General features: G+C 32.4%; 1 protein-coding gene across 3 annotated transcripts in view; it reads left to right on the top strand.

Annotated features, from left to right (window-relative positions):
• EPC2 (enhancer of polycomb homolog 2) overlaps nucleotides 1-20,006 on the top strand; it is a 103,442-nt gene extending 83,436 nt beyond the window's left edge. Inside the window, exons 7-14 of one of the 3 annotated variants that reach the window (XM_016151135.2) lie at nucleotides 881-1,072; nucleotides 4,449-4,538; nucleotides 5,787-5,932; nucleotides 6,042-6,385; nucleotides 14,086-14,222; nucleotides 15,683-15,842; nucleotides 16,809-17,142; nucleotides 18,099-20,006. In XM_016151135.2, the coding sequence (XP_016006621.1) occupies nucleotides 881-1,072; nucleotides 4,449-4,538; nucleotides 5,787-5,932; nucleotides 6,042-6,385; nucleotides 14,086-14,222; nucleotides 15,683-15,842; nucleotides 16,809-17,142; nucleotides 18,099-18,171 (1,476 nt within the window). In that variant the 3' untranslated portion in view covers nucleotides 18,172-20,006. The remainder of the gene's footprint in view (nucleotides 1-880; nucleotides 1,073-4,448; nucleotides 4,539-5,786; nucleotides 5,933-6,041; nucleotides 6,386-14,085; nucleotides 14,223-15,682; nucleotides 15,843-16,808; nucleotides 17,143-18,098) is intronic. The other 2 variants (XM_016151136.2, XM_016151137.2) reach the window with 2 other exon arrangements.
• Nucleotides 20,007-20,274: the final 268 nt, after the last annotated feature.

The raw sequence follows: 20,274 nt of genomic DNA, 5'->3' as shown, positions 1-20,274 counted from the left end.
GAGATTTTCTTTTTGGTATTGTAGCTATATCCATTGTATGAACAGTTTATATCTCACTAAGTAATTTGTCATTTAAGCAGCATTTTCATTGTGTGTATCATTTTTGACCCTAACATAGTTTCAACAGAAATCTAGGCTACGTGGACAAATGTATAACTTCCTAAATATTTTTACCCTTTTCATACTGTTTGTACTTTGGTGCTTTAAAGAATCATTTTCAAACTTTTTAAAGTGGTAGGTCCTTTTTAGTAAAAGGAATAGCAGTATGTAAAAACAGAAACAGAGCTGCTCTGTTGAAGAGAGGCAGGGCCAGTCTCTGCCAGATGGCCTCTGAAGTATCAACACAGAACTCTGGGTTACTTGAGAACAGTTTGATTATTGTTTAATTGAGATAGTAATTATATATTCCTAAAAAGAGAAGTTTTTTTCTAGTTAATAAGCTTATTTTCTTAAAAAATTGACTTTTTTTAAATTGAAAATAAGCAGAAATGAATTAGTGAATTCATAATCTAATTCGTTACTTTAAAAATAAAGTTATTAATTTTCATCATTAGTACAGTGAATGTAAATAAAATTAAAATCAAATTAAATACTTTTTAAATGTTGGATTGTGTAATAGTAATTTCTAAAAAATCACTAACATTTTAGTTTAAGTATTAATAACAATATAAAAAGCAAATCTGAGTACCATAATTATTTTTTATCATAACTTGCAGAAAGCAAAACTTTTCAATTTATGATCACATAATTTTTGTGTATTAAAAACAGTAAATCATCTCCTGGGTAAAAATGTATGTTTTTTAAAGAGCAGTATAGTTTTTTATGATTTCTAAAATGATTTTTATTTTTTCCTTTGGGGGAAAAATCGTCACGTAAACAGCACCCTCATCATTTGTCTTTGAAAGAAGAGGCTTCTGATGTGGTTCGTCAAAAGAAGAAGTACCCAAAGAAGCCTAAAGCAGAGGCTTTGATAACATCTCAGCAACCCACTCCTGAGACATTGCCTGTGATCAATAAGAGTGACATTAAGCAATATGACTTTCACAGCTCAGATGAAGATGAATTTCCACAGGTGCTTGTTTTAAAACTGTTTTAAAGACAATTTCTTCTAGTCTTTTGTTGCTATACTTTAAAACATAATTCACATCTGAGAGTTTTGATTCTTGGTTTCTTCACCTAATGGTATAGCATAAACATCTTCCACATTATGTATATCGCCACTGAAATAGTATTTATTTTTTGTTATTTCCCATCATCAGTAGGATAGACTTTATTTCATTATGGAACATTTAGGTGGTTTTCAGTTTTCCCCTTTATAAAAATGAGCATTCCTGTCTTTCCTCTGTATTTAAAATAGATTATTAGAAATGGAATTACTGAACCAAAGATTATCAATATTTTAAGATATTAAATATGTAATTGTAAATATTCACTAACAATAATAATTCCCTTTCATCATGTTCCACTAGCATATTTAACCACTTTTAATGTTAATTTTACTAATTTGTTTGGCAATAACTATTTGATTATAAAGAAGATTTAGAAGAATTTGTTCAAGTTTTAACTTATGAAGATAATTCTTTGGTTTATATTGCAACAGTTTTATATCAAAATGTTCTCAATTAAAATCTTAATTTTACTTTCATAAGTGATATTTTTAAAAATAAGACTTTAATTTTATATGTTAAAGGATCAGTTTTTTAAAAAATAATATTATTTAGCACCTGGTGTAGCAATATTCTTTTTTTTTTTTCACTTTTCTATACGGTATAGGAAACGTAAAGAGAATACTGTAACAGACAAGCTTTTATCATATTTTAACATTCTGACCTTTGAAAGAAAAACTTTAAAAACTGACATCATAAATATGTTTTGAAGCAAGACTATTTATAAAACACTCTATTGTTACAACTATTTAAAATCTAGAGTTTGTATAAAATGTGTTCTTTGACTAGATTATATATATATTTTTGCTCTTTTGTCACTGATGTAGGTTTTCTATCCTAGATAACATTTTAGCATTCATATGAATTTTTGCAAATGCACAAAGATGTGTTTAATTTAGTATTCTCTTGAAAAGCACATAATGAAATAATTCATTACTTTTGTCAGGGGATCATCCAATTAGATGCCAGCAAAGCTTTGAATAGCCATGGAACTTTAATTAAATGACCATTTTGAAGGAATGAGCGAAATAATGTCCTAACAAGTAGTAGTTTTCCAGAGAGAAAGGAAAGGGCTCTAGGCAGAGAAAACAGCATGTTAGAGACAACTGCTGGCAATTTGACATTGCTGGAGCATAAAACACAAAGGGAAGAAAGGATGAACAGAATGATACCTGGAGTAGTAGCCAGGTGGCAAATGGCCTCTGTCTACATTATACATATTGGGAAATTATTAAAGAATTTTAAGTCAGAATATAGCATGTTATTTAAATGTGTGTGTGTACATATATATAAATATATGTATGTATATGAATGATAGCATTATATTGGTGGTACTAATGAGAGCCTATGATATTTTGACTGTACATTCCCAGGTTTTTAAGAATGGTGCCATGGGATACTCTGACCCCTAGAAACTTTTTCCTGATTACTAGCGTCAGTCCATCCATCCTCATGATAGGGCATACTTTATATACTAGTCATATATTCCTCATGCATTAAGGGATCTTCATTTCTGTTCTAAATTCTTATGTTTATTCATGTAGTCTACAGCCCTCATCCCCATATGAAAATTACATTTTGAAACTTGTGGTTCCTCTAATTCCTTGGACTAGGTGTTTTACAGCCTTCATTCATTTTTAATAATGGTATCTTCATGTTGCTTAAGAATTAAGTATTTGCCCATAGTTAGACCTCATTCAGTGAGGCAGCTAATGTAGTCTCACAAAATCAGGAATTTGTTGATAAAAAAAACATCCTTAAAGTAATCGTATGCTTCTTTGTTCAACAAACAAGGAAAAGGAGAGCCTTAAAAGAACAAACATTTTAACCAGACTTACCCAGCTGATTTTGCAGCATAGCAGAACTAAAAGCCTTCTCTCTTCTTAATCATACTTTGATTCTCCTAAAATGGCTCTCACTTCCTGTGACTCAGACTAAATCCTGGAATCCACTCCTATGGGATGATGGTTGGGAGGAAGGGTTGGTATACATTATGCAAAGAATTTTTAAGACTTTGCAACACTTCCCATGTGTGTTTTAGAAGAGGTAGATGCTTTGCAAAGGAACCAAAGTGTAAAAGTCACATTTGGGATTTCCTTTCAAGTTTCAGGTTTGGAGCATGGTTCTCCAGGAAGAAGAATCAGCCCTAGCTTACTGTTTCTGTGTCTCCCCCATAGGGTTGGTGGAGGTATATTGGAACCTCAAACAAATGCCTTTCTCCCCTGGATGGCCCTGCTCTGTGGTAATTACCACAGTTTGGAAATAATGTGGAGAAAACATTTTTCCTCTCAAAATAGGAAGAGAGGGATTTGTGAGGTTCAAAAATTTCCCAGTAAATATGTATGAGCCAGCGTTGTCAGAAAGAGATGTACTCCAAAGTGAAATTGCGAGACAACTGAAACTTAAGTACCAAAACTTTTTTTTTTTTTTTATTTTAACCATCATGGGTAGAAATTTATATAAACCATATTATTTCCTTGCCATATCAGATTATATTTGTATATCATTTAATTTGTTTTGGATGGCATTTATAAAGTGTGCTATTATGTATCATTGCTGCCCTATGGGTTCACTTAGATTATCTAGGGATTTGACCTGATATAATACCACATGGTCCCAGGCAGAATGCTTTTTAATATGTGACAGCTTTTTGAAGGTCTTTATTTTTTTTATGCTGTCAAATTGTGGGCTTATCACTTCTCTCTACTTGCCTTTCGAAACTCTTTCCTCTTCTAGTTTTCTGCTTCTGATTTGCTAAGTTTAAAAAGTAATTTTTAAAAAATAAGTGGGAGAATAAGGGACACCCTTTTGAGTAAAATGTATGGCTTTTATGGCTTTTGAGGGGGCTATCGATATGCCTGTTTTTACTTTCTAGTTTTTGCTTTTATTACCAAGAGATGGATAAAAACACACCTACCTATAGGTGAAACATAGCTGTCATAATGAAGTATTTATGGCTACATACATTATTTACTAAATAGAAGTGGGATCTATAAAAACTATAGTGATTCTTTTTAAGTTTATAGCAGTTGACAAGTTTAGAAGCAATTAGCAATACCATGTGAATTTACCTGCAAGAACTAATCCATTAAAAAATAATCATTTTTCGCCATAGAAAATTTCTACTAGTCTTTAAGTGCTTTGGAGAATTTACTGCCCTACTGTATGTAACGTAAGAGTGATTTACTAGTTGTAATCAGATTCTAATTTTAGACCATTACAAAAATTTATCTCCTGACTTTTGATAACTTAAATGGATTGTCTCATGCCTCTTTTTTCTAGGTACCATCCCCAGTATCCGAACCTGAAGAAGAAAATGATCCTGATGGTCCCTGTGCTTTCAGGAGGCGAGCAGGATGCCAGTATTATGCTGTAAGAACTTACTTTCTGTGGTGTTTTTGTGAATTAGAAGTAATAGGTAACTCTTGTCAAGATCACTTAGACTTGATCTAAAAATGGGAAATCCATCAGCATTTTTTATTTAATATTCCCTTTGCAGATCCCAGTAAACGATGTTCAAAGGTACTGAATTCTTTCAAAGTATATCAGAATCTTTTACTTGGAAATCGATGATGCCTCATATTTTAGAAATCTAGTTTGACTTTGGACTTTAACTATAGCTATAGGTTCAGCAATTAGAGAAATTACTCACTGTGTCTTACTGGTTAGGTAAGCCCAGAATCTCTAATTGAATCTTTTATGACTGCTAAGTGTTTACTGAAATTTACTGTTAGGCAAGCCCATCTTGTGCATACCTACCCAATAAGTATCAAACATAAAGGAGTCATTTTTAAACTTTCCTCATGGCAATATTTTAGCAAGTTATTATCATCATAATTTTTTAACACCCTCAGAAATTATTTTGTGCTATAAAATCAAGTTTTGATATTGCGTCATATCAAGGAATGTCTCTAACTCCCAAATGCTCAGGTTTTCAGATAAGGTATTAACTATAGAGTTAGTGAATGGCTTTCATTTATGGCTTGTGGACACCATTTGTCTTATTGCATTATGGTAAACATATACACTTAAAACTTTTTCAAAGTGTGTGTTTGTGTTTAATGTAGAAGAGGTAGGGAGCTATTTACAATTTCTGCTGATGAGAGAAAGGGGGAATTATAAAAGGGGACAGAAAGTGGTAAGACACACCAAAAAAAAAAAAAAAACAATAATAAAGGGAATGGGAAGGCAAAGAAATGGAATATACATTCTTAAAAATAAAGAGGAAGTCCATGCTTAAAGTGTAATTTTTGATCCAAAAACTTTTCCTTCTGATTTATCTCAATAGGAAGCCTATAAATTACTAGCTTTACTATCTCTACTTTTCTACATATTTGGTAAAAGCTATATTTTATAAAGATATTTTTCTTTTTAAAATATAATACACCCTAATTATTTTTATATTTATAAGCTAAATTCAGTTTGAGTTATTTTGGTGCGTGAACTTCTGATTCAGTTTTATAAAATTTTACCTGGTTAATATTATTTAAACTTGAATTTTACAGTTCATATCTAAGTTTTGATCTAATATTGCTATAGTTACTTTATTTTTATCATAATTTAGTTTTTCTTTATTTCACATTTACTCCATGCACTTTAATTTTTTTTCTTTCTTTGCAGCCTCGTTTGGACCAAGCTAACCATTCATTTGAAAATTCAGAATTGGCAAATTTCGATAAGTTGAGATATAGGCATTGCCTTACGACACTCACAGTCCCAAGAAGATGTATAGGATTTGCAAGGAGGCGAATTGGCAGAGGTGGAAGGTAAACTATTTATATTGACCTGGATTTTGTTTACAAGCTGGAAGGGACAACATAGAGAATATGTTATTAAGTTCTTTCAGATAATACTTGGTTTCATATTGCTTTTCAGGATCATAATGGACCGAATATCCACAGAACATGACCCAGTCCTGAAACAGATAGACCCTGAAATGCTGAATGGTTTTTCAAGCTCTTCCCAAACTATAGACTTTTCTTCTAATTTCTCTCGGACCAATGCTTCCAATAAACATTGTGAAAATAGACTGTCCCTTTCTGAAATATTAAGCAATATCAGATCATGTCGACTACAGTGTTTCCAGCCAAGGCTACTAAATGTACAGGAGAGTGATAGTGAAGAATGTACCTCAAGAAAACCAGGGCAGACTGTGAACAATAAAAGAGTCTCTGCAGCATCTGTAGCTTTATTGAACACCAGCAAGAATGGCATATCAGGTAAGCTGTTACTTTGTTGAATGTATATCCTTATACTCTTTGTTTCTTAATTTTGATTATCTACTCAGTAAACTCTCAAGGTAAATTTGGAAGGTTCATTTTCATAATCCTAGTGAGGATAGCAATTTTATCGTAACCTACTACGTGTTTTTTTCCAACCTAAGAAACTAGACCTCATTATTGTGGTTCCCATTTTAACCAAAATGTCCTCAAACCTATAAAACTGCTGACTTGTATTTTCAAAGTATGTGCCTGGTATGGTGAATTCGTAGGCAGAATGCATAGGGAGCTCTATAGGCAAAGTGGTTATAAGCTGCAACCAAATCATCATAGCATAATACTGTCTGCTTTTGTTGAAGAAAATTTTTATTTTAATGTTTTAACTTTGCTTAAATGTGGGCATTGCTCCTTGAGAGTACTGTTAAAGACTTTCTTTCCAAAAAGTGATTTTTAAGAAGTTCCCTGTGAATAGTTATAATTTTTTTTTCTGATAACTTACCTCTAATTGACATTAGAAAATTTCTTTCATTATGAGACACATCATGTTCAAATTAATTTAATATTTTCTATTGCATGTACATTGTAAATAATGTATACTATCTGGAGAATCTAATCAAATGTAATTTTGATTTGTTTCCTCCTATGGATAGTCTGTCATTTGTATGCAAGTATGTATAATTTATAAATATTCTCATAATGTGTACTTTGCAAATAATGCATAGTATCCAAAGACAGAACTAGATGTGACTTAACTTATACTGTTGATATCCTTTCTTTTTGTAAAACGTATATATTTCTAAATTATTTCTTGGATGGTGCGTTTTAGTATGCAAAATTATGTTTAACATTTAAAAATTATTTTAAATCATTTTAGCTTGAAATTTGGTCTCAATAGTGTTCTATCTTTTTAGTTACTGAACTGTGTATTTTCAGACTTGACTAGACATTTATCTGTTTAAAGTTTATAGTGGAAAATTGGATTTTTTGAATGATTGGGAGTTGGCGTATCATTTCTCCAAATTAGTTGGTTAATTTTCTCCTAAACGTACTTAGGTAAGGAAAATGCCATCTTGTTATATAAAGTTCATGAGTCTGTGAACTTTAATGAGCTTTTGAAGCTGAAATGGAGAAATACTAATATGATCTTGTGATGGCAAGGTTTTTAGAAATCTAAAGATAATAGGAAGTTGATGAATATTAAGATCTTTTTTTCCATCCAACTCAAATTATTTATCTGAACTGGAATTTCTGTAGCAAAAAGTTCTCAAAATAATTTTTGCCAAAAAGGAAGTTTAAAAACAGATCAATGTAGGCATTTATAATTTTAACCATAGAATGAATTTCTTCTCCACCAATGTATATCATACCCCAAAATGATTTTAATGTGTTTTTTCTCTACTTGAGCATGACCACATATTTGCAGCTTTCTGCTATACATTTTCGATAAACTTCAGATCTATTCGACTTACCTCTTTTCCAGAAAATGTATACTTATTGCATATTATTGTATCATCAGTAGTCTAGTGATCCAGAATAAAACTTAATGTAACTTAAATAATTTTATAATCAGCTCTAGAATTTTATTACACTACATTAGCATAAAATACATTTTTAAAATATCACAATAATATGCACTTCTCAGGGAACTTATATCACAATGTTAAAAAATCATAGCATCATAGATAAATAAGATTTTTTTACTTTTGCCTTTCCCCTACCATCAGAAAAAGTCTTTTTGGTCTGTATAATTTTTCCAATCTTATGTTCTTTGGCACTGTCCACATAGTCCCGTTTCTTCCTTTGGAAATTTTCAAGGCTTAAGCAACAACTAAGATACATTAGAATTAATTTTTTAAATCTTTTTCAAATATATATTTAATTTTTTGTTGATAGAGTAAAGGATTTTGTTTTTCTTCTCTGCTTAGTCATCGAGGCCACAGGTTTTTTGGTCATCGTCTTCATTTTTAATGAATTTCTTTTGTTTCAAAATACTAGGCATGAGTATATAAATGCATAATAAAACAGATCTTTTAATAGCACTTTTGTAAATAATTAAAAAGCTGTGGCAATTTTAAGTACCCATTCGTACCAGTTATATTCATTACATAGTTTTCTCAGTTCTGGTTAGATAATTTTAAATAGACACTTACAATTCAATCAGTATTGATAGAAATTTCTTCATCTTCCTAAAGCAAAAGATATTGGTACAACTTTTAGAAAGACGTCTTTTTATATTCGATGGACATATACAAAAGGATTGAACCCTCCTATATTTAGTTTTTTTTTTAAGCTGTGTGTCTTTTTCACTTTGTCTTCTGCTTATTAATTGACTTGGTCCTGAAAGCATGTGTCTTTAAGAGTAACAAGGCTAACACAGGATTATATTTTTACCTGGCAAAGATTATCACTGAGCTAGACAAATTATAAGGACTGAATTGTCTGTTTCACAGCCAGGAAATTCAGCAAATAAATGGTTTAATTTATGGTAGCATTGATAAACTTGACAGTAATACTACTTTGTATCACAAGTTCCTTAGTTCTTGAAAAGACTTGAACTTGTGTACTAGTGGCAAAGAGTTTTCTTACTTGTATGTTGTTAATAACCTAGGTAATATTTTTTAGGTCATCCCTGTATCCTAAGTATATTCCAACTATTACTTTTGATAGCATACGTTTAGGTCTTGAAAGAGAACAAATTGAAATGTGTGTTCTATGTCTTAGCAGAACTAAAACAAAAGACTTCGTTTTAAAGCAAAAAGACATGTCTTGTTAACTATTAAAAAAAAATAAAGGTATGTTTTCTTAATTGAAAAATTCTCAAAGAATAGAATCTGGACAGAAAGGAAAGATAGATTGTGCTGAAAATGGCAAGTGAGTCACCAAGGAAAATTACTTTCATACATAATTATTTAGGATCTATTATGTGCCAAGCACTATATTGTTTAAAAGTTGCAAATTTTTACAAGGCAATAATCCTTACCTTCAGGGGTTTACAGTACATGGCAAATACTACATCCTTTATGTAAATAGATGATACGATTTTAATCATTTGAGAGTACAGTATTATTTAACTGTTCTCTTTAGATGCTGTTCTTAAATCCAAACCTCAGTTAAATGTAGTTCACATCTAAAAGTAGCTTTGCATGTTCAGGTTTGAAGGGCTGGGTTAATTTATGCTTAATCTTGATTTTGACTAATGCATGATTGCAAATTAGTATATATTTTTTTATTTTCTCACTTGTCTTGTGTACTAAGTAGATAGATACCAGAAGCTTTTTTGACCAGCTTCAAATATCTTAATAATACCAGTTTATAAAATCATCAACATTTGGGACAGTTTTCTAAAAGAAATTCCCGATTTTTCGGTTTTCCCGTTTCCCTTCCCTTTCTTTCTTAAATCGCTATAAAATGTTTGCAAGCATAAAAGTTTTAGGATAAGTAGAACCATGTTTTAACAACTGGCCAAGGTCATCACAAGGATTTGTTTTTTAAGTTAGGGTCACTTCCAAAGATGAGAAATGAATTCAGACTTCAAGAATTAAAAGAGTTTAGTTTGACTACTAAAGGAAATAATACTGAAATTTCAGTTGTAACTGTTTAGCTTCGATGTCAGAAGTTTAAATGGATCTTTAGTTTGTTTTATTTATTCTCACATCTTATTTGTTCCTCATTCTCCTCACCCTCACCTCACCTCCTGTCTCCACCCTCTCTAACCCCATAGTTTTGCAATTTATTTGTTAGTTTGCCATTAGTTGTGAGAGTTACACATTATAGGATGTGTATAGTCCTCATCAGGTAATGCCAGCTTTCAAGGATTGGGAGATTTGTCCTCAGAATAGTTGCAGTGGTTTATTTAACCTTTCACCTGATACCTCACTATGACCTGGAAGGTTTAAAATAGGATCTCCCTCTCCCACCCCATTCCCCATCCCTCATCCCCCAGTACAGCCCCATCTCTGACTTTACAAACAAACAAAGAAAAATTGCATATAGTCTGCATTGCTTCAATAAAGCATATTTAAAAATTTTTGTAATAAAGTCCTCTACCTGGTTGATGAAGAAATGCTGGATAATACATTGTTTTGACTTATAGATAGATAATCTTTACTACCACATTAGGTGGGAAAGATAATTGGGCAACCTAACAGACCATGTATAGGAACGACATGCCTGAAAGGTGAAGAAAGATGAAATAAGGAATGCCAAGGACCTTTGAAAAAAGAATCAACATTCCAAGGATTGTGACTAGTGTTCTAAAGAAAAGGTACCTGGATTCATCTGAGGAATAAAGCAAACTGATAAATTCAAGATAGATAATGGACCACATATAAAAAGATAGCCTGAAAGGTTAGGGGCTTTAGTGAAAAGCAGACTGTCGGTTATGTACATGAAATATTTAGAAGTGTAAGTATGTTACTAAGGTACAGAATGACACATTTACATACATAAAAAGGAAAATTCTGTAATACGTATACCTACCTATTAGAATATGTTACTCAGGGAAATTTCCAAAACTCTTTACTCAGAGAAAGAAATACTTCCCATCTGTCTGGAATAGTGAAACATTGCCACCTTCACCAAACATTCAGATTTGTGCATACTTTTAAACTAATAGGACTTGGAGCGGGGAGGGGTAGGTTTATGATCAGCATGAATTTTCACTTTTAAGCTAGCAACTTAAGAGCCACTCGTGGAAATAACTTAGGTTGGCCCAACACAACAGAAATAGATTAAGGTTTATCTTCTGTACATTCCCACTTCCCTTTTGCGCCACTACCACCTCACTGCCACCTGCCCATAGCTGGGCTCCAACCCTATATCTCATTCCTAAATAGATTTCTTCACGCTGTAACTAGGACTTTTTCCTTACGTATTTTGAAGCTTGCCTCTTGATGACTCCAAATCAGTGTAAGAAGTAAATCTCTTATAAAGAATTTAAGTTATTTTTGAAAGGAAAAATAATTAGTGGAAAAGGTTCTTTCAATCAAATTACCATGTTCCACCTACCAGTAAGTCAAACCCAAGAATGGTAATTCAGTACTCTGTCTGTGCCATCAAAACCATACTTTTCTTACCACTTTCCATTCACCCTAACAAAATGAAAGCAAGTCAGAAAGGATGCTTTGTACATGTTCTAACTCTATGTCATTTTATTACTATTTTTATGTGAAGAGTTGAAATGAAACTAATACTCTAGAAAATTCTGAACGAGGAACACCAGCTTGTTGTTTAGCATTTTGTTTATAATAAATGAAATGAGGAGGAAGAGAAAAAAATGAATAACTTTTTAAAAGCATATCCATATTATAAAACTCTAGATAGTTTTTAACAGTGATTCTCAACCAGAGATGAGATTTTTGGTATCAAAGTCAGCCTAAGTTTTACAAAGTTAGGAAACACTGACTATTAATTTAAACCATTTGGATTGAGCCTTAGTTGGGATTTTATGAGTTTTCAATGGGAAAAGATGTTCCTGAGCAGATTAATGGTCTCAACAAGATGGCGATAAATACACATATCGCCCCAAACAGACAATTTTATCAGCATAAAGCAAATAGAATACCTACAATTGGCAGCACTTAGTTAGCCATGGGCTACCAGCCGCAAGTAATTTTTTAACTTAAAAAAGGTGCAATTTATTCTTTCTAATTTAGATACACACTTTACTGCGAATTAGTAAGATTTTATAATTGTCTTAACTTCTAAGGTTTTGGGGGAAAAAAAAGATCCTCCTTATTCTCATTTCTCTCTCAATTTTAAAATAGCCACTAAAAGTATATTTTCCTAATTCGGTTTATTCCTCACTTAAAATTTAACCATTTTGGCTCTTCCCTTTTTACCACAATGTAAACCTTCACCCTGGACAGATGTAATGCTGGATCTGAGGGAGTAGACCATGTTAACACCAGATTCCATGTCTGTTTCTTTTGCATTCCTGCACTCCTTATACACATAGGACTTAAACAGATTTATTTGAGTTTAATTTTTTTCTTCCTGCCTTCGTATCTAATAAACTATTTTTCATCTCTTTCCCAAGGTTTTCAAACAGCTGGAAATTCGTGAATACTTCACATTTTCATTTGATTTTGAAGATTGTAAATTTAGAATTAAATATTTATTTTCATTTAAAAATAGAACACTTGCAGTGAAATTAACATATGCAAAGAAAGACATTTCATTTTGTTGGTAATTCAGTAAGATAACTAATGTGTACTTCAAAAATACAGGTAATATTACACTTTTAGAATGAGTACTATCGTAGCCCCAAATTTTTAATCTTCTAAAAATAAAATCACTATCTGTTTAAGAACAGTTTTTCCCTCATTGTCAAATACAAATTTTAATGATAATGTGAAACAGAAATGAGGGCATATCCAAGGGCTTTGTCCATCTCTGAGGCCAAATTCCCTTTTCATAGAAAATAGACTATACTGTACATAACTTGTTGTATAAGTAATTTACCATCAAAAAAATTTAATTTCCCATTTGTGATCCTACTAAATAAAACACTTGGAGGTAGTTAAGTAAACTAGGTTAAGGGTATAGTCTCCTATCTAAACTTTTTTAGGTCATATTGATTAGATTGCTCAATTGTATTTAAAGGTCCACTCTCGTATTAGTTGGTATTTTTTTATATGTACTTTTTCTTTTCTCCCCAAGGACTTTATAACAGAGACTCTCTTCATTTATTTTCCCCCGTAGTCACTCTTACCTCCTATTGCAGCATTCTGCATTATAGTAGATAGTAAATACTTGTTGACCGAGTGAAATAATTGGGAGAGGAAAGAAAGCAATGAAGAAAAATAGAGTAAAATGACTTTAGAAGTAAATGTATTTTGATGTGATTTAATATTTATTAACTCTGGTAACATACTTAACTTCTATGGAAATAGCTATGTGTCCTTTAAATCATTTTATCAGTGATCTACTTAAATATGAAAACTTGTTTACATTTCTTTAAGAAAAACATTTCCTATTACGGCTTTGTCTTCACTAATCTTTTAACAAAAGTTTTAGATGCCTTGTTTTTATTTGAAATTACTAACTTTTAACACAGTTATACCATAATTGATTACATTTGAAGATAAATTGTATATTTAATTTTCTGGACACCTCTCTGATTTCTAGCCCATATTTTTATAGATAAGACTTATTTTAGGCATTTTATCTATTGGTTTAAACTATGGTTTATGATTATGTTAGATGAACATCTTTGTCTTCCACTCTGATTCGTAGTCAGAAAAAAGGTATTTTCACTTCAGTGTTATAGATGAAAACTAGCAGTCAGAATGATATACCTTCTTGCAGGTGGTCATGCTTTCTTATTATGACTGTAACATAGTCATTGTTATTATTTGCACTAATAAATCAAAGTTTCTCATTACATAGCTACCATAATATAGAGAATTAAGAGTGATCTCAAAGATACTGTCTGAGTCAATGGTAGAATTCATATATTAGAACTCTGTTGTACAGTAAAAACTACATATAAGAACTCTTTTTAGCATAAGGTCATGAATATTAGCATAAGCTACTTTTGCTGAAAGATTTGTCATTTTTATTGAGTTCTTTGCTGATGATGTATATTGGTTCCTAATTGCTTTTCATCTTAATTGTGGAATATTTTATGTTGTATTCTACTTGCATTGTAAAAAGTACTTTAAAACATACTTATTTATGAAATTAATGTTTTTTATCAGTAACAGGGGGTATCACAGAAGAGCAGTTTCAGACACATCAACAGCAGTTAGTTCAAATGCAAAGGCAGCAACTTGCTCAGCTTCAGCAGAAACAGCAATCTCAGCATTCCTCGCAACAGACACATCCAAAAGCACAGGTAAACCTGTCTTTAAATCATGCTTATATCTCTTCTTTTCTTTCAAAATAAGGTAGTTCTGTTTAATTTTAATCTAGTCACAGAAAATAACCTTAATATTGCCAATCTCTGTTTTGGAGGTGAGATCTAGGTGTCTTTTTTGTTAATTTACATAATTTAAGTGACTGGTTTATATTTTACGAAAGGAGCACAAGAAAAAATAACTCCTTTTTTAAAAAGTTATGAGAATTCATAAAAATAATTATATACTCTTAGAACCATCATTCCCCACCTCTGCTCCCCCCCCCCCAAAAAAATTTTTTTTCCAATGATTTAACTTGGCTAATCCCTTCCTAAACTGTATGTTTAAGTGTCATGTGAATGTGACCCATGAGCTAAAAAGTAGTTCTCTTGAATAAATCTTAGCCCCTTGCCCCTTTAAATCACATTTCCCTGAAGAAAAAAATGCAACCAAGTGAGGTTTTCCATAAGCACCACAAAATGAAGACACGATGGGTAAGAAAAAAAAAATACTTTATAAAACTGTAATTGCCAGAAGAAAGTTCTTTCAGCACCTTAATATGAGCCCTGTAAGACTCGTTTGGACTTCTGACCTCCAGAACTATATGAGGATAAATTTCTGTTGTTTAAGCCACTAAAAACAAAACTGTAACTGAGAAGTATATTTCAAATTTGAACCATCTGAAAAAAAGTAAACTTAGTATTTTAAGTCTTACATTTTATTGCTCCATAATTCTAAAAAAACAACTGGATTAACTCATTTTCATTGTATTCTGTGAACTCCGAGGCCAGCACCTCCTCAGCTCATTCTCAAAGTGTCAGTACACAGACAGTCATCAACAACTATCACCATAGAATTATTCATGCATTGAAAATCTCAGTGATCCTAGGACACCTCAACACTCCCATAACATCCAGGTGGATTTGGGACTGGACCCACATTGTAAGGCTATTGGCTGTTTGTAAATGCTAACCAGTATTTTATAAAATCAAGCAAAATGGCCATTAAACTTGCCTTTATCTGCTTTTTCTGAGCCTCTTAGGTAACCAGCTTAAAGTATTTTCAGTCTCTACTGCAAAATTAGGCCAAGACACATTTTTTTACATTGTGACAAAAATGGCTATTAGTCATCTCTGTGATTTCATTTTGCCCATAGTATCAAGGTTGTCAAGTATTTTTAAAAGTATTCATTAACCCTTATTAGAAAAATTAATAGAACATTAAAGGTTTGGGTTTTTTTATCCCCTAGTTCTTTCTTAGAAATAGTTTTTTGCTTCCCAGTTTTTAGTCAATTCCCTGCTTCATATGTCAAAAAAAAGTCTGTGGAGCCATAGAGCTCTTAATATAAACACTTGTAACTGATCAGAATGAAAATGACAACAGCCTTTTGGATTTGCCCTTAATATGTTCATGGAATCACATCGTAAAAATTGAGAGTTTGATTTCGTTCATTTTATAGGGCTCAAGCACCTCTGACTGTATGTCTAAAACACTTGACTCAGCCAGCGCCCACTTTGCTGCATCTGCAGTGGTCAGTGCACCTGTTCCAAGTCGCAGTGAGGTAGCCAAGGAACAGAACACTGGCCACAACAACATAAACGGTGTTGTCCAGCCTTCAGGTAAGCCTTTGGTTTCATGTGGTACTTACTAGCTCATAGTTGTAACTTGCTGATTTGAGTTTTGTTTTTGTCTTTTAAATCTAAAAGGAAAACATTGTACAAGAAGTCAGTGAGGACTTCTGGAATTTCAGAATTCAGAAATTCTGTAATTTCTATGATAGATGTGGTGGAATAGCTGGATGTTTTCTAGAATTCACGTAGAGCCTACTTTCTATTTCTTCCTGAACCTACTGCTTACCTAAACATGTAGCTCTCCACCCTACCTGTTTTTCATCCATGGTTTTCAGTTGTCTCACATCTTAGGAAAGGAATCGAGCAAATTGACAGCCATCATTGTGTAATTATTCATGCATTGATAAAAAGCCAAATATCATCCAGGATGGTGTGTCAGTGAGCTTGAAATTGAATTTTCCTTCCCACTTTTACATATTCATAGGCCTGTTTTCACTGACTCCTGTTGAAATACAATATGACTGAAACTGTCTGCTTCTTACTACACCCCGAGTCCTCAGACTTATTGTTCCCATCATCCTTTAACTACTGGTCAGGCCTCAATTTTCTACTTACTTTTACATGTACCCACGATCCTGATTGCCCCTTCTTAGTGATGTTCTTACATGTGTAAATTCTAATGGAAATCCAGCTACCATGTTTACCTGTCCTCAACCTTTAGAGAGGACTCCCCTATCCTGTTACACAGTTTCCAAATATGGGGGCAGCAGAATACTTTGCAAAGCTCTTTTATGCAAGCTAGGAGAAATAGGGCATCTTTGTTTTGGGGGTTATAACAGGTGAGTATGTTGTACTTACTGGTAAGAAGCTCTTTTTGGAGAAGCTATTGTGTAGAAAGTTAAATTGGCATTTAATTAGAATACAGGTGTTTGGGTTTATTTTTATTATTAAACTCCTAATTTTTTAAGAGTTTAATATCTCATGACATGAATGATTTTTTTTTTTCTCCTTTAGGAACCTCTAAAACATTATACTCCACCAATATGGCTTTATCATCCAGCCCAGGGATTTCAGCTGTACAGCTAGTCAGGACAGTTGGTCACACCACTACAAACCACTTAATCCCAGCATTGTGCACGAGCAGTCCTCAGACACTTCCCATGAACAATTCTTGCCTGACCAATGCAGTGCACCTCAGTAACGTCAGTGTTGTTTCTCCGGTCAATGTGCATATCAGTACACGGACTTCAGCACCATCGCCAACAGCCTTAAAACTTGCCACAGTTGCTGCCAGTATGGACAGAGTGCCAAAGGTTACTCCCAGCAGTGCCATCAGCAGCATAGCAAGGTGTGTGTGTGTTGTTTCAAGCATCATTCTATCCCTTTCTGCTGGCTGTCCTGTGAGAGGAAAAAGACCTATTTCGCTTACTGCTCAAGTAGTAGATATCTGTTCATTGACTTGGTTTTCAACAGATGTTGAGTATCTGGTTAGCATAAAGGTCTATGACTTGCATTATTTGTTTGAGGTCACTAGTAGGTGTCTAAATGCCAACTAGAATTGTAAAACCACAAGGAGAAAACCACATCCAACTGGTAACCAAATGTATCAGTCTATTTTAGAACCTACAGCAACTCTTACATTACTTTTTTCGAAGTTCAGACAGTCTGGAAGGTTAGAATTTTATTAACCTCCACATCAGAGTTTTAATTTTCAAATCAAAATTGTGTTTTCCTCAACCTTAAACAAAAAAGGGAAATTAAAATATCCTATGTATATATTAAAATTGAGAATATTCTGGGATTAACTAAGTCTAGAATAATGTATTTTTTTATATTTCTTTCTACGAGACTAATTCATGGGAACAGTGAATCAGAAAAAAATTGATTTGCATGGATTAATAACTGCATAACCTTAAACCTGTAAAATTAAATTATAGCAGAAAGCAATTTAAGTAGTATTGTGTTCCTAATGATTATCATTTTTGAGCATCATAAGTTTGGTCTTTTGTAAAAAACTTGGATTGTCCTATGTCATTTATTTCATAAGTAAATTATCACAGGCGTATACTGAAATAGTATGTCAAATTTCTTTCTTAATAGGTGAAATCAAGTAATTAGAAATTAATAGGATTTCTTAGGTAAAGGGGAACATTCTCATTCCTGTATAGAAATTGTAAAAATAGAAATATTCTTGGGAAGTACATGTTTAGTTGTAGTTACATAAAAATGTATCTGTAAATACTAAGCGGTAGCATCATATTCTAGAGAATGTTAATGTTCATTTTACTCTTTGCCTTATTATAGAGAGAACCATGAACCAGAAAGATTGGGTTTAAATGGAATAGCAGAGACAACAGTAGCTATGGAAGTGACATAACCTAAAACATGTGGCTTTGACCTGTGCTGATGGTGTGCAGTCATTCATATTCCAGCTGAATGCAAAAGGCGACAGACACTCTGTGGATCACAGAGCATAACAATGGACCTAATTGGACTACAGTATATCGGATGTGTAATCGATATATGATGTATATTTTGTAAAATTGGGAAAATCACTACCTTGTAAAATAGTTTATTTGTATCATCAATATTATTTCTGTTACTTGAATAGTAGATATTCATCATCATGCTTTTGCACTTGAATTTGCAACTGAATGGATTTTAAAAAATAATTCTTTAATGGGATCATGAGCATGAAATGGGATCCTGCATCACTTGTTTTAACTATTTATTTTGCCATGTTTACATTTTGTATCTTGTAAAAATAAATCCAACTTTGTGTCTAAAAAGTTAAAAGATTCATAGCTAGGAAATGAAATTCTTGTAATTTTTTTCTAAAGGAACTGTAAAGTTTTCACTTGGTTCATTTTGTTTCACAATTTGACTAGATGGACTTTTTGGTAAATACTTTAGTGGCATTTCACTGTCAAATATGAAGTTCAAGGCAAAATAGTATTTTCTATTACTGTGCAGGGGAAAGGGATGGATCGATACATGCAAATTTAATGTAGTAACTCACTTTTCCATATATTTTGAATGTATATTTCTATTTATAATACCAGTTTATAAAAAATAATTACACAGAAAAATGGACTAGGAAAAATTATGCATCTAGCACATTTAAACTGTGCAGATATGAAAATTTTTCAAGGATTACATTTTATCTGAAGACTGCATATTTTAACTGGCTTTAAAACTGTAACACACCACATAAAGGGTATTTTACCAGGTATGTATTGCATTATATCATTGCAATAATTATTGGAAGTCTAGATATCGAGCCATCCCAGGTGTTGGGAGGGGGGGAGGGTTGTGGCAAGATTGTCTTTTCAATTTTGGAGAGTTTTCCTGTGGCTACAAGGCAAGTAACGGGTTGGAAAAAAGTCTGACTGTAAGCGTTGGACACCTTCATAGTGTAGTGTTTTAGTGACTTTTTTTATACGGTTCTTGTAAATTAGATACGTGTAGTGGTGTTTCAGAATGTTTGTTTATGCACTAGTTCAGACAACTTTCCCTGTTACTTGTTCTTGATAAGTGAAAACTGCAGGGAAATAAAAATACATATCAAAACATGGACATGCTGCATATGTGTTTATTTCACAATGTGCACACAGTATAATTTAAAATTTAAAGGAGATAATAGCACTTAACAGCACTTTTCATTTTCACAGTGCTTTCCAAGCATTAATGAAAAGAATTATAAGAAGCTCATCTGTGGGCACTATTGGGTTTCAAATAATCCAATATAAACTACCTTTGATATGAAAAGTTCTTGAAATATTTTACAGAATGTAAGTAATTTGCAGTGTAACATTCATTGAAATCTCATAAATGAGCCTCATTTTATAAATAAAAGTTTAGAGTAGAATTATATTGCAAGGGGTTTTGTCAAGTAAGTACGGGGAAAATGTAAATATTTTTAATGAATATGATTAAAACCATTTCAAACTTACATAATTTTATACTTTACATTTTTATATCTGCAGTCCTGAAAGTTGTAAATTGATATGTCAGTTGAATTAATGGGTCAAGATTTCTGCCGAGAGTGGTTTTTATTCAGGTCCTAAATGTGTAAAGCAATTTATGGACAAAACCATAGAAAAAATAAATTTAATTTCTTCATTGGTTGTGACCTGATAGGATCCATGCTCATTTCTGCCATACTACCTCTGGAGTTACTCATTGCTGATGATATAAAGGAAATAATTTTGATTTGATATGTATTATGACTGTTCATTCTGCTTATAGTTGGATGTATCTCCTTGCTATTAAGAACTTAAAACAACTTTAGTGCCAATTTCAGAGAAAGCTTTTTTTTCCATTTTACTGAAGCAAAGCATGAAGTGAATTTTCCTTATGTGATATACATGTTATAAATAATTTAAGCAAAACAAAAGAGCTATTATCCATTTGTACAGTTTCTGGAGATGCGGCAAATCCAGAATTTGATATCAGAGACTGATGACCAATTTATTTGTTC

This window comes from Rousettus aegyptiacus, unplaced genomic scaffold, assembly GCF_014176215.1.
Source record: "Rousettus aegyptiacus isolate mRouAeg1 unplaced genomic scaffold, mRouAeg1.p scaffold_m13_p_2, whole genome shotgun sequence".
In the NCBI taxonomy this organism is placed as follows: Eukaryota; Metazoa; Chordata; class Mammalia; order Chiroptera; family Pteropodidae; genus Rousettus; species Rousettus aegyptiacus.
Note: the sequence above shows the minus strand (reverse complement) of the source record. Positions and strands in the feature narration are given on the sequence as shown.